General features: G+C 37.9%; 1 protein-coding gene across 1 annotated transcript in view; it reads left to right on the top strand.

The window, feature by feature from the left end:
• The window catches only part of ACADM (acyl-CoA dehydrogenase medium chain), a 34,045-nt gene extending 19,334 nt beyond the window's left edge, over positions 1-14,711 (top strand). Inside the window, exons 8-12 of the mRNA XM_064372518.1 lie at positions 46-154; positions 5,472-5,612; positions 6,471-6,566; positions 12,308-12,556; positions 13,883-14,711. Coding sequence (XP_064228588.1) covers positions 46-154; positions 5,472-5,612; positions 6,471-6,566; positions 12,308-12,556; positions 13,883-13,954 — 667 coding nt within the window. The 3' untranslated portion in view covers positions 13,955-14,711. The remainder of the gene's footprint in view (positions 1-45; positions 155-5,471; positions 5,613-6,470; positions 6,567-12,307; positions 12,557-13,882) is intronic.
• The last annotated feature ends 936 nt before the right edge of the window (positions 14,712-15,647 follow it).

Raw genomic sequence — 15,647 nt, forward strand, 5'->3', positions numbered from 1 at the left:
TTGCTGATATTATTATCACCATTATTATGTGTATATATCTCTTAGGTATTTTTTACTGGCACGTTCTGATCCAGATCCTAAGGCTCCTGCTAATAAAGCCTTTACTGGATTCATTGTGGAAGCAGATACCCCAGGAATACAGATTGGGAGAAAGGTAAAATGTTTATTAATGATTAGGGCCCCAAATATTATTTTAGTTATAAATTGCAAAATTACTTAACTTTCCTTTAATGAAAACATTTGTTTGTATTAGGTTGGAGTAAAATAAAGCTGTGTTTTGATGATACTAGTTCAAATAGTCTATATACTACTGAAGATTTTGTGAATAGTCATTTCAAGTCATTTTGAAAGAGTGGTGCCAACCTATGGAAAAGGCTAATAACAGCTGTAAGGAATAATGAGGTAGAAATCAAGCTATCATTTATATTACCAGACCAATAATAAGAATTTTGGATATTTCAAAGGACTTAACCAGTCTTTCCCCATTGGATCCTCACAGCAACTTTTGGTAGTGTAAGTGGCACTATGCCCATTTTACAGATAAAAACAATGACATAATTGAGATTATACAAGGTCATACAACACTAAGAAAAAAGTCTATGCCTGAAAAGCGTGTAGAAAATAGCAAATAGCCTTGAATGTGGAAAGGCAAGAGAATCTCATTTAAATAAGAAAAGGTAATCTAATATATTTGAAAAGGGTTGTATTCTGAATATGTGGAGATACAGTTGGCATTTAAAGTAGACTAAAAAGAGTTTAAAATTTTATAAATCAGAGTTTAAAATTATAAATTTTATAAAGAAGTGTAGGGCTGTTGGGCCCCACAGGGTCGTTGGGTATCCCTTGTGCTGTGCTGAAGTGCAGGATCCGAGAAGCAAAGAGACAGGACAGTGTAGAACTGGTAAAGAGCATGTGGACTTGGGGGGGCCACACCACCTATGAGTGGAGATAGGCGAGGCCCCGAATGCCCAGAAGCGTCTGTATTCATTACGTACAAGCAGGGGGCAGGGTCATGAGTGAGGTTATCATCTATAGGCTTAGTGATAGGGCCTACATAATCACGTGAGTCGCAAGCGAGGGGGCCACCCCATTATGTCACCTGGGCAGAGAGGTGGGCCGTGCGCAGTAGGGGGTCGTGTACAGAAAACGAGTCCACCACCATTAGGTCACCAAGGCAAGGAGGTGGGCTGTGTGCAACAGGTGTCGTACGCAACACTTCTTATCTAGGGGCTGGAGACTTCAAAAGGATTTCTGATAGAAGGATACTGTAAGCCAATGCAGTGGAAGCTGACAGACTTGTGCTCTTCTCTTAAGATATTTATGGGAGGATGATTTGAGCTAGCACAGAAGCAAGAAAAGACTGACAGGGTGTACAGCCACAGTGACTGGTCACACCAGAGGGATTCTTCTCCCTTGGTTATTTCCAGGATCTCAGGCCTGAGGCCTACTTTCTACAGGAACTGGATGCAAGGTACTACAATTCCTTTATCAGGAGGAGAGGCTGTTACTCCAAGCCTGCTATACAGCGTATGCCCTTTCAGGCAGGGACGCCACCACTTGGGTCTTTGGTTCTTGTCCTGGTCTGGCTGTTTTCCCATGTACTGCTTCTGTTCTGTGACTGCTCTAGGCATTCCTCCTATTACAAACTACTATATGGTTATATGGAAGGATTATATAAATCAGCACTAAATGTGTCAGTACGGCTCCGACTACAATACCTATATGATTATATAGAAAGATTATATGAGACTAAGTATGATTATACATATAAGCTAGATATAGTAAACAGTAAGTTATACTTCAGGCACTAATTCTATAAACTAATATATGATTTTATATATAAAGGATTATATAAAGGAAATAGCTGAGTAATAACACTATAAACTAAGATATTCTTCAGGCACTAATTGTGCCAGGGGTCTGGACAGTTCTCCTTCCTCGGTGCCCATGGGGAGGTGTTACCCACAAAGAAGGAAAGAAATATAGTCATTAAAGTTATATATATATATACATATTTATATTTATATTCCTTTTTTTTTTTTTTTGAGACAGAATCTTGCTTTGTTGCCCAGGCTGGAGTACAGTGGCAAGATCTCACTCACGGCAGCCTCCACCTCCTGGGCTCAAAAAGTAGTCCTACCTCAGCCTTCCGAGTGGCTGGGATTATTGGTATGCGCCACCACACCTGGCTAATTTTTGTATTCTTTGTAAAGATAGGGTTTTGCTGTGTTGCCCAGGCGGGTCTCAAACTTCTGGGCTCAAGAGATCCTCCCACCTTGGCCCCCTAAAGTGCTGAGATTACAGGCCTGAGCCACTGGGCCCAGCCAAGGTCACAAATTTAGAGGAAGAGTTGAAACCAATATGAAGGTATCCTAGAACCTTACCCAATGTAGTTTCTGATGCTATATTGTGTATGTTTTCTTTAAAAATCAGATATTAAAGGTAGACTGCACTTGATAAATAAAACTAATGATACTGTTGTTCTATATAACAAAATTTAAGCACTAAAAGTTGTACTTTTCCCAAGAAATTGGTTTTTATTTGTGTAACAGATCATGTTTTTGTCTTAGGAATAGTGGCAAGCAAACTTGGCAAAATGTATGGCCCATCTTTAGAAAGTATAAAGGACCTAACAGCTTACATTTTTTTCAGTAGTAAACCCACTCCTGATTTTTATCTTGCTATTTCTAGTTCTTTTTCTTTTTGCCTAATTTTCTCTCTTAAAAAAAATCTCTACTTCAATAAATATTTGGTAGTGCATACTATATGCAGTATTCTTGCTATTAGAGATACAGTATGGATCAAAATAGACAAAAATCCCTGCCCTTAGATAAATTACTTTCTAGTGAGAGATATAAATAATTATATTGTATATATTTAAGCCTCCTTAAATCTTTTTTGAAACAAATGGATATTTACAAATTTGTGAAATTCAATGTTTTCAAGCCAGATTTGGTGATTCATGCCTGTAGTCCTAGCACTTTGGAAGGCTGAGTGGGGAGAATTGCTTGAGCCCAGGAGTTCAGGAACAGCCTAGGCAACATGTTAAGACCTTACCTCTACAAAAAAAATTTTAAATTAGCCAGTTGCAGTGACACACACCTGTAGTCCCAGCTACTTGGGAGGCTGAGGTGGAAGGATCACAGAAACTGAGGAAGTTGAGGCTATAGTGAGCCATGCTTGTGCTACTTGAATCAAGCCTGGATGACAGAGTCAGACCTAATGTTTTCAAATATTTTGTGTTTTAGAAATTATATGGTTTGAGATTAGCCCAGGAAGCATTTGGTTTTAAATGTTGTGGGGGTTTGGGATGAATCTGGTAAGGTGTTTTCTCATTATATCTCAATGGTGGTCCAAGATTCTAGTTTATTAACTTTTAAAGACAAAATAAAGGGATGTTGGTTTTCTTTCTAGGTCAAACTATTGTTATCACTTCTTCAAACTCCAAAGCAGACTATTAAAACCAGCAAATTCAAGGATTAGTTTATAGTTCTGTGTTTCCGTTGCCCTGTTTCTCATTCTACTTATTAAAAATGAGATCAAGTCCAGGCGTGGTGGCTCACGCCTGTAATCCCAGCACTTTGGGAGGCGGAGGTGGGCAGATCACCTGAGGTCGGGAGTTCGACCAGCCTGGCCAACATGGTGAGACCCCCATCTCTACTAAAAATACAAAAAATATTAGCTGGGTGTGGTGGTGCACTCCTATAATCCCAGCTACGCGGGAGGCTGAGACAGGAGAATTTCTTGAACCCGGGAGGTTGAGGTTGCTGTGAGCCGAGGTTGCACCATTGCACTCCAGCTTGTGCAACAAGAGCAAAACTCCATCTCGGAAAAAAAAAAAAAGAGAGAGAGATCAGATCTCTCTTTCCTTAGGAAGAGTCATTTCTGCAACTTCCTCTCATGGTTCAGCATAACACTAATAGTTATATACAAAGAGAAAGAGAGAAATAAAAAAGCAAAAGTATCAAAACGTTAACAATTGGTGAATCTATTACAAGTGAAGGGTATGTAAGTACTTATATAACTATTACAACTCCTCCATTTGTTTGAATATTTTTATTTTTATTTCATTTTCTTGAGATGAAGTCTCACTCTGTCACCCATGCTAGAGTGCAGTGGCTCACTGCAACCTCCGCCTCCTGGGTTCAAGCGATTCTCCTGCCTCAGCCTCCCAAGCAGCTAGGACTACAGGTGCACACCACCATGCACAGCTAAGTTTTGTATTTTTAGTAGAGACAGGGTTTCACTGTGTTGGCCAGGCTGGTCTCGATCTCCTGACCTCGTGATCCACCCGCCTCAGCCTCCCAAAGTGCTGGGATTACAGGCGTGTGCCACCGTGCCCGGCCTGAAAATTTTTAAAACAGGGTTGAGGGAATATAGCTACTTTAGTAGTTTCTTATAAAGTCAAACATACACTTATCACATAACCAGTACTCTTAAATACCCAAGAGAAATGAAAATAAGGACCTATAGATGAATGGTTATAGCATGTTTATTAATGATTGCTAAAAATGAGGAGGGGGTATCCATCAACTAGTGAAAAGATAATGGATATATGGTGCATCCATAGTGTGGGATACTATTTAGCAGTAAAATAAATTAATTATTGATCATGCAGCAACATGAATGAATCTCAGAAGCACTATACTAAGTGAAAAGTCAGACATAGAAGGCTGGCCTTATTATTTCACTTAAATGAGATTCTGGAAAAGGAAAAACTACACGTAGAGAAATCCGACAGTGGTTGCCAGGGGATGGGTGTAAAATAAGCAAATTGACTATAAAGGGAGAACAAGGTAACTTTTTGGGGTTCTGCAATACTCTATCTTGAGCATGGTGGTGGTTACATACATATACATTTGTCAGAGCTATTAGAAATGTATACATAAAAATGTTGAACTTTTCTATATGTAAATTATATCTCAATAAACCTAATTTTAACCAAGAGTCGAAGGAAAACAAAATCAATTTTTATTCATTAGATTATTGTCCTGGCTCTATTAGTTAACTAAGATTAAAGGTCTCAAATCAGATTGTGTTTACTAAATGTTTTTTCTGACATGGTAAAATAGATAGCTTTCAAACATATGACATTTGTCTTTGTTGATAAGATATACTTGTAGATCTTTAGACTACTGTTGGTTTCAATTTTGTGAAACATTATTTTAGATTATGGTTGGCAAACTTTTTATAAAGATTCAAATTATAAATATTTCAGGCTTTGCAGGCCATATCTTTGTCACAACTACTCAGTTTTGCCATTGTAGCAAGAAAGTAACCGTAGATGATATGTAAACAAAAATGTGTGACTGTATTCCAATCAAGCTTTCTTTGCAAAACAGGCATTGTAGACTATAGTTTGTTGATCCCTGTTTTAGGTAATTGCAGAAAGTCAGGAAACAGTGATTAAAGCAAAAATTGATGCTGACTCAAAAAAAATTCCTTAAAATATATCAATTTTTTTTTATTAGGAATTGAACATGGGCCAGCGATGTTCAGATACTAGAGGAATTGTCTTTGAAGATGTGAAAGTGCCTAAGGAAAATGTTTTAATTGGTGAGGGAGCTGGTTTCAAAATTGCAATGGGAGCTTTTGATAGAACCAGACCTGCAGTAAGTAATATGAATTGATAATCTTTATAGGATCCTTTATTTATTACATTAAATAAGTAGTTTTACTTTAAAATTGTGTGTTTAGTGTGTTTCTCTTTTTAATATCTGCTTATTAGGGATACAGGAGAAATATTGTTACTTTTCATAATTTTTTTAGAATTCTTCAACTTTTCTATTGTTTTTTTTCTTTTTTTTTTTTTTTTGAGACGGAGTTTAGCTCCTGTTGCCCAGGCTGGAGTGCAATGGCACAATCTTGGCTCACCACAACCTCTGTCTTCTGGGTTCAAGTGATTCTCCTGCCTCAGCCCCCCAAGTAGCTGGGATTACAGGCATGCACCACCACGCCCAGCTAATTTTTTTTTTTTTTTTTTGGTAGAGACGGGGTTTCTCCATGTTGGTCAGGCTGGCCTTGAACTCCCAACCTCAGATGATCCACCCGCCTCAGCCTCCAAAAGTGCTGGGATTACAGGCGTAAGCCACTGCGCCCAGCCCACTATCCATTATAGAAATTATTTTAGCAACTGCAAAATTACTGTAGTTGGTGCTAGATTTAGAGAGGCAGTCCACCCTAAATTTGATCATCCTGTTAATATGTACTCATTTTCTGTTTTCACTCATTAAGAATATTTTCCCTCAAAAGGAGTGAGTTTTTTCTAGGGTATGATTCTATGCCTAACACTATCTTTAATTAACAAATAATACAAAATTAAGTGCCTATTCCCCTCTCCCCACCAGTTTCTTGTTGCTATACATCACCTTCTCTTTATATAATCCCTAACTTAGAAACTTAGGCAGATAGCTATATATTGTGTATTTTAAAGATAACATGAACTTTTGCTTTATAAAATATTAAAATAGGTAGCTGCTGGTGCTGTTGGATTAGGACAAAGAGCTTTGGATGAAGCTACCAAGTATGCCCTGGAAAGGAAAACTTTTGGAAAGCTACTTGCAGAGGTAATTTTAATACTGCTTGCTTTGTTCAAATGTAAAGACAGTCATGTTCATTTAATATTTAGAAATGAATTTTAAACCACAAACTAATCTGTTTCTACTTTGATAGCAAGAAGACAATGTGGTTTTATCAAGATGAGTTTCAAAGAAAGATTTTTTTTTTTAGATTATGCCACTACTGTTGGTTACTTCTGTACCTGACACTGTGGTATGCTTTTTTTTTTTTTTTTTTTTTGAGACAGAGTCTCATTCTGTTGCCCAGGCTGGAGTGCAGTGGCATGATCTTGGCTCACCACAACCTACAGCTCCCAGGTTCAAGCAGTTCTCCTGCCTCAGCCTCCTCAGTAGCTGGGACTACAGGCATGCACTACCACACCCAGTTTAGTAGAGACGGGGTTTCACTGTGTTAGCCAGGCTGGTCTTGAACTCCTGATGTCTTGATCCACCTGCCTTGGCCTCCCAAAGTGCTGCGATTATGTGCATTTTAAATATATTCTAATTCAGTAACTCTTTTTTGGGTAGTGTTAACTCTTTTTTTTTTTTTTTTTTTTTCTGAGACGGAGTTTCACTTTTGTTACCCAGGCTGGAGAGCAATGGCGCGATCTCAGCTCACCGCAACCTCCGCCTCCTGGGTTCAGGCAATTCTCCTGCCTCAGCCTCCTGAGTAGCTGGGATTACAGGCATGCGCCACCATGCCCAGCTAATTTTTTGTATTTTTAGTAGAGACGGGGTTTCACCATGGTGACCGGGATGGTCTCGATCTCTTGACCTTGTGATCCACCCGCCTCGGCCTCCCAAAGTGCTGGGATTACAGGCGTGAGCCACCGCGCCCGGCCCTGTGTTAACTCTTTTAAGGATCAAGAAACTGAAGCTTAGAGAGGTATTAAACGATTTGTCCAAGGCCACACAATTTATAAGCCTCAGATCCAGGATTCTAATGTATGCCCTTTTATGCTTTTTTTTTTTTTTTTTTTTTTTTTTTTGCCAGGGAGGGGGTGGGGGACAAAGTCTTGCTCTGTCACCGAGGCTCAAGTACAGTGGCATGATCTGGGCTCACTGCAACCCCCGCCTCCCGTGTTCAAGCTATTCTCATGCCTTAGCCTCCTGAGTAGCTGGAACTACAGACATGCACCAACACACCCAGCTAATTTTAGTAGAAACGAAGTTTCTTTATGTTGGCTGGGTGGTATTGAACTCCTGGTCTCAAGTGATCTGCCTGCCTTGGCCTCCCAAAGTGCTGGGATTATAGGCCTGAACCACTGTGCCTGGCCTATGTTATACTCTTAAGTCTTGTTACTTCCTATGTCTTCTTGAATATCAAATAATTTTAGTACTATAAAGAGTCATGTCTTCCATGAATTTCCAGGGTAATTCTTAAGTCTTACCTCTTCAAATATTGATGCTCCCTCATTATCTGTATTCTCTCCTGCAACTCACTATGAGTTGTATAGTGAACCTCCTATTTCTTTTTTTTTTTTTTTAAACATAAAGACAAGGGTGAAGAAACCTTTTTTTTTTTTTTTTTTTTTCTGAGACAGGGTCTTACTCAGTTGCCCAAACTTGAGGGCAGCGGTGTGATCATTGCTCATTGCAGCCTCCTAGGATAAAGTGATCCTCCCATCTAAGCCTCTTAAATAACTGGAACCGTAGGGGCACACCACCATGTCTGGCTAATTTTTTTATTTTTGTAGAGATGGGGTCTCACTATGATGCCCAGGCTGGTCTCAAACACCTGGGCTCAAGCAATCCTTCCACCACAGCCCCCATGAGTCTCCAATTCCTATTCCCATGTGTCAGTGGTTCTCAAATTATCTGTCATGAAAGACCAGTTTGTTTTAATTTGCAATTAATGTGGACCATTATTTTTGTAAAATATAAGAATGTCACAACAATGTTAAATTGCTATAAAAGTTTCTAAATGCTTATTCTCTTCTGTACCATCTACCAGTAACAGTTTGTGAATCAGCACTGTGGACAAACTTGGATTAGCACTGCTCTGTGTCCCTTAACCTTAGTTTCATAATTTATCTCTCTATGCTATATTCTAGATAATTTTCTCAGATCTGCTTTCTAATTCTCTTATCTTGTGCCTAATCTATTTAAGACTATAAAAAAATCTGTTGATTTTTTATTAATGACTAATTTTCATTTCCAGAAATTATATTTGTTTTTTTCCATTATACTTTCTTTTCAACATAGTACCTCTTTTTCCTTTTTTGTCATTAATCATGGAAAAATTCTTCATTTATAATCAATTTCAGACTTTTTTGTTATCTTCAATTCTTGGGGTGCTAATCTTGCAGTGTATTGTGTCTGCTAACTCTTTTATGGTCAATTATTTCTCTTTTATTTTTTGTTTGTAAGCTTATCTGCAGGAGATACTATTTTTCTCAGTGCATTATGGAAGCATTTTAGAAACTGGCTTTTGTACTTTTTCAGCACTTTTGTTAGGTACTCCGAGATTTCACCATTCTAAGAAGTTACTTTACATTACTTTCTCAACTTGGGGAATCCTGTATCACAGAAGCCATGTACATTGATCCCACACATTAAGAAATTCCTTACATTTCAGTCTGGGCAATAGTGTGAGACCTTGTCTCAAAACAACAACAGTAACAAAAGTCCTTTCTTTTCTTGTTCTTTCTTTAAACCTCCTGGGCAAGAGATAAGCTTCTTTGTGGCCTTGTATCCTGAGACTTTTAATTGCCCCTTTGGAAAGCAAAGCTTTTACATGCAGGGGATCTCAGTTTTAGCCCCTTAGCTTGTTCATGCTCACATCAAAATCTCCCGTTTTTGAGTATTTCTTAAAACTCTGGCTCCTATCCTATTGAGCCCAAATCTGAGTCTGATTTTTTTTTCTCCATGTCATCTCTTCTCATCAGGATTTAAATTCCTATTTAGAGACACTTAGAGATTTCTGTTTCCTTTTTTTTTTTTAATTGCATTTTAGGTTTTGGGGTACATGTGAAGAACATGCAAGATTGTTGCATAGGTGCATATGTGGCAGTATGATTTGCTGCCTTCCTCCCCTTCACCTATATCTGGCATTTCTCCCCATGCTATCTCTCCCCAACTTCCCACCCCCCGCTGAGATTTCTGTTTCTTTCCTATGAGCTTTTTTTTTCTTTACCAACAGTAATTGAATATCTCCTGTATTAAAATACTAATAATCAGATGTTTTCCCTGTTCCAGGCACTATTCTAGATTCTTAACATGTATTAACTCATTTAATCTTCATAATATACTGTAGAATGGGTACTGTTATTTCCATTTATCACATGTAAAACTATTAGGCCCATCTAATAAATTATGGAACCAAGATTTGAACCCAGATAGTCACTTGTATCAGAAAAAACTCTCAAACTATGTTTTGTTTTTTTTTTGAGACGGAGTTTCGCTCTTGTTACCCAGGCTGGAGTGCAATGGCGCGATCTCGGCTCACCGCAACCTCCGCCTCCTGGGTTCAGGCAATTCTCCTGCCTCAGCCTCCTGAGTAGCTGGGATTACAGGCACGCGCCACCATGCCCAGCTAATATTTTGTATTTTTAGTAGAGACGGGGTTTCACCATGTTGACCAGGATAGTCTCGATCTCTTGACCTTGTGATCCACCTGCCTCGGCCTCCCGAACTGTGTTTTTCTTTTGTTCTTAACACCACAAAAATTAACACAGAAAAAGACTTCTATGACCAAAGATGTGGGAGGATTTCCCACACACACCAAGCAACAGACACCATCTGGGTATCCTCCAATTTAGTTCTAACAAAACCTACCCAGAGATAGCATCAGATCCCACAGGCTTAGTCTTACAGGACTGCCCCTTCTTTCCCCCGAGTTGCAAGTCTTGGCATTCAGAACTTCTGGCCAACTGGCTTCTAGTTGGGGTTCCCATGACCCCCTCTATGAATTCCAGTAATTTGCTAAAGCAGCTCACAGAACTCAGAGAAACACATTTACCAGTTTATTAGGAAAGATTTTTTTTATTTTAATTTTTTTCATCTTTTTTTTTTTTTGAGATGGAGTTTCACTCTTGTCGCCCGGGCTAGATAGAGTGCAATGGCATGATCTCAGCTCACTGCAAGCTCCGCCTCCCGGATTCAAGTGATTCTCTTGCCTCAGCCTCCTGTGTAGCTGGGATTACAGGCACCCAGCACCATGCCCAGCTAATTTTTTTTTTTTTTTTTAGTAAAGACAGGGTTTTACCATGTTGACCAGGCTAGTCTTGAACTCCTGACCTCAGGTGATCTGCCCGCCTCAGCCTCCCAAAGTGCTGGGATTACAGGTATGAGCAACCACACCTGGCCAGGAAGGATATTTTAAAGAATACAGATGAAGAGATGTGTAGGGTAAGGTATCAGGGAAGATACATGTGGCTTCCATGCACCCCCTGGGAATCTCACCCTGTAGGAACCTCTGGAAGCTCTCCAAACCCCATCTTCTTGGGTTTTCATGGAGGCTTCATTATGTAGGCATGATCAATTAAACTATTGGTCATTGATGATTAACTTGACTTTTAGCCCCTCTCCCCTCCCTGAAGGTTGTCGGGGGTGGGGCTGAAAATCCCAACCCTCTAATTCTGCCGTCATCTTGCCAGTGAGCAGCACCACTCTGAACCTATCAGACAAAAGACATACATAAAAGATAGCACTTTGGAGATCCCAAGGAATTCAGAAGTTGTATGCCAGGAAATGGGAACATATTTCCATCCTATAACATATAACATATCTTGGCCATAACTAACTCATAGAGCACTTACTGTCTCTTATTGAAAGTATTTGTTTTATGTCTTCTATTTGATTCTGAGCCTCTACAGTCTAAGAACCATCTTTTAGTTTTCCTTTCCTCTGTCTTGGTATCTGATACAATGCTTTCTCTATTGTAGCAACTTTCTTTTAAAAAGTCCTAGCAGAGGCTGGGCATGGTGACTCACACCTGTAATCCTAGCACTTTGGGAGGCCAAGGCAGGAGGATCGTTTGAGACCAATATAGGCAACATAGAGAGACCTTGTCTCTATTTAAAAAAAAAAAAAAGTCCCAGCTACTTCGGGGGCTGAGGCAGGAGGGTCACTTGAGCCTACAAAGTTGAGGGTGCAGTGATCTGAGATCATGCCATTGCATTCCAGCCTGGGTGACAAAATGAGACCCTGTCTCAAAAAAAAAAATTAGGCAAATCAAAATTTAAGGACATTTTACATAAAATAACCGATCAACATTCTTCAGAAGTGTAGGACATTTTACATAAAATAACCAATTAACATTTTTCAGAAGTGCCAAGTCATGAAAGATAAGGAAGGATTGAGGAATTATAGTAGCCTGGGAAAGAATAAGAAGAAATAACTAAATTCAGTGTGTAATGGTGGAACAGAAAAAGAACATTAGCAGAAAACTTGACCAGATCTGAGTAAGGCTTATAGTTTAGTTGTTAATATCATACCTGTGTTAATGTCCTGTTGTTGATTATGACACTATGGTTTGGTAATATGTTAACATTAGAGGAAGCTGAGTGTAACTTTTCTGTAAACCTAAAATTAGTTAACGAAAAGTTAAAAAAAAAAAAAAAGGTCAGGCGCAGTGGCTCACGTCTGTAATCTCAGCACCTTGGTAAGAGGATTGCTTGAAGCCAGGAGTTGCAGACCAGTCTGGGCAACACAGCAAGACCATGTAACTATAAAAATTAAGAAGCCCCAGGAAAAACTTTTAAGGTTTCTCAATAAATATCCTTTAACTTTTTTCTTTTCAATTCTAGCACCAAGCAGTATCATTTATGCTGGCTGAAATGGTAATGAAAGTTGAACTAGCCAGAATGAGTTACCAAAGAGCAGCCTGGGAGGTTGATTGTGGTCGTCGAAATACCTATTATGCTTCTATTGCAAAGGCATTTGCTGGAGATATTGCAAATCAGTTAGCTACTGATGCTGTGCAGATATTTGGAGGCAATGGATTTAATACAGAATATCCTGTAGAAAAACTAATGAGGGATGCCAAGATCTATCAGGTAAGGTTAAAAATGATTTTTTTGGTTTGTGAGGAGAGAGAATATTCATAAATCACAAAGAAGATTTCTGATTATCTAAGAATTTTATGTCCCTAGTAGCAAGAAATGACTATCATATATAGCTGTGAGTCAGTTTTTGGAGGAATTAATTAATAGAAAGAAGAATGTTATTTGTAATTAAGTATAAGTCTGAAGAGAGACTAGACTAACAAAACAAATGGTACAGACATATGTATTATGTTTGGATTAGATTTCTTCGAGTTTTAACATCTTAGCTAATTGTAACCCAAACTTTTCTCTCTAAAAAATATGCATGTAATTTAAAATTAATTATTTTGATTTGAATCTTGCCTGGCAGCTCTTGAATTAATTATAACTATACTTGGAGTCAAAATTCAACATGAGGAGACAGTGATATAGCTGAATTCCAAATTAAATTATTAGTCAAAAAAACTTAGAAGGAATTTAATAAAATAAAATATAAGTATGCATATTCTCTACATGTGGCTTAAGTAATTACTTAATAATTACCACATTCTTGCTCTTAAATATCTCTTCCCTTGCTCTCCCTATACCTAGAAAATTATTTGACTCATCCAGTCGTTTGAAATATTGAGTTTGAATCAGAATGCTAGAGTGAGAAGGAATGTTGGACATAGTGCAGCCTCTCCATGTAGACATGAAAAAACTCAGGTCCAGAATTTGTGCCTTATCCAAAGTTGCAGGTTTATCTGGTGATACTCTTCCTCTCCTAGAGCCTTTAATTATAATTATTACTATTATTTATTATCAACCATTTAGCTTTTCTCTGCCATCTGAGAAGATGAACTAACAAATGGCTAAAGTTAGACGTTTAGAACGGAAATAAGGTCTGACTCTTGAAATCATTCCAGCATCTTTTTCTTTAGCAACTCTGTTCCATAGGCAGCAGGAGAAAAAAAAAATTAAGTTTAAGAGTAAGAATAAAAGACTGAAGGTGACAGCTTTTAAGAACAGTTCAGAAAAGTGGGATAAATATTTTGGCAATATTAAACTTTAGTTTTCCCAAACTTTCTGAAATGTGAATTTTTTTTTTAATGTTTTGAAGACTCTTCTCCAAAATTTTGATAAATGACTTTTTATAATAACTTAACCAATCTTTAGAGAATTCCGTATTTTCAGACTTTCACAAAATCAGGTTTTGGAATCTCTTTAGGCTACAGAGCATTTCTATGATTTGATTCAGTTTTGTATTACAATGCAGCTTATACTACTGTCTAGAATGTTGAATAAATCACGGTATTTATGTGCTAAAGATATTTAACCTACACTTACATTCTCTTGCAGATTTATGAAGGTACTGCACAAATTCAAAGAGTTATTATAGCCCGTGAACACATTGGCAAGTATAAAAATTGAAGAAATTACTATGGAAACATGATTAAACATTGAGTAACTAGAACACAATCTACTGTTACAGTGCCAGAAAAGGGAAAGGACTTTAACACTTTTTCCAGTGAAAATAAAAATAAGTCCTCTTATATTAAATCTAAGCAACTGATTATTATAGTAGTTTATACTTTTGTTTAACTCTATGATGTCTCTTAAGCACGTTTGGTTTTTATTAAAATTATGTGTTTTCTTTAGTACCACTTTACTTGAATTATATTAACCTAGGAAAGTGCATATGTTTTGTTATTTGATCTCTTAAGATTAATGTAGCAGAAATTTCTTGGAATTTTATTTTTTTAATGACAGAAAAGTGGACTTAGAAAGTATTCAAGATGTTACAAAATTTACATTGAGAAAATATTGTAGGATTTGAATACTATCAAATAACTTGCCATTGACTTTGTAGACCTATTGTATTATTTTATTAAAGTTCATTTTGCTGCAGTTTAAAAAGCATTTGCTTTCAGTCTGGCACAGAAACAGTCAAAATTTTGACATTCATATTCTCCTATTTTATAAAATTTTCAAGAACTTTCTTGAAAATCTTGTTTAATTCTGAGCCCATATTTCACTTGCCTTAAATAAATCAATAAAGCTTGCCTTAAACTATTTTTATATGACTGTTGGTCTCTAGTTAGCCTTTGGTCTATTGTGCACAATCTCATTTCATGTGTATGCATTTTGGCAAAGAACTTAATAAAATTGTTCAGTGCTTGTTATCATATCTTTCTGTATTTTTTCCAGAAAATTTCATTACTTCATATAATAGTGTATATTTCGTGTATTTACTATCATGAAAAAAAGTCAAGTTTTAATTTTGGATTGAATAAAGTTACCTGTTCATTTTTATTAGGCTATATTAAACTGTGTTATACTAAATGGAGTGCTTTCTGACATCATATCTCATTCTCTAGTTCCCTGACATCAACTGTGTCCTACATTTCAATTCTGTTCTGACACTATGCAGAGTTATGCTCAATCCCATAAGGCTGCCCTCATATCAGAGGCCAGTCACAAGTCCTGAGTCCCCAAGCTACCCATACTCTGTCCAACATGGCTACAAATTCAGGTATTCCCATGACCCTGCTGTCAGGTTTGATAATTTGCTAGAATAGCTCACAGAACTCAGGAAAACACTTTACTTATATTTACTTGTTTATAAAGGGTACACAGGAACAATTAATGAAGAAGTGCATAGGGAAAAGTACGGAGGGAAAAAGGAGGTGCAGAGCTTCCATGCCTTCTTCCAGCATACTGCCTTCCCAGCATGTCTATGTATTCATCAACTGGGAAGTTCCCCAACTCTCATTCAAGAGTTTCCATAGAGATCAATCTCCAGTACTTCTCTCCTCCCAGGAGGTCCAAGGTGAAAGCTGGAAGCTCCCAACTATAGTAGTCTCCTAGGGTTGCCATAAAAAATACATGGCAGACTTGGTGGCTTAAATAAATTTATTTTCTCACAGTTCTGGAAGCTAGAAGTTCAAGTTCAAGGTGCCATTTGGGATGGTTTCTAGTGAGGCCTCTCTTCCTGTCTTATAGACTGCCACTTTCTATGTCCCTACATGTCCTCTTCTCTGTGCATCATGAAGGATTGGGTTAGGGGGAGCTCTTGTGTCTTCTTCTCCCCTTCTAAGGACACCAGCTCCATGAGATTAGAGCC

This window comes from Aotus nancymaae, unplaced genomic scaffold, assembly GCF_030222135.1.
Source record: "Aotus nancymaae isolate 86718 unplaced genomic scaffold, 86718_ANA_hifiasm-v0.15.2.pri h1tg000007l, whole genome shotgun sequence".
NCBI classification, from domain to species: Eukaryota; Metazoa; Chordata; class Mammalia; order Primates; family Aotidae; genus Aotus; species Aotus nancymaae.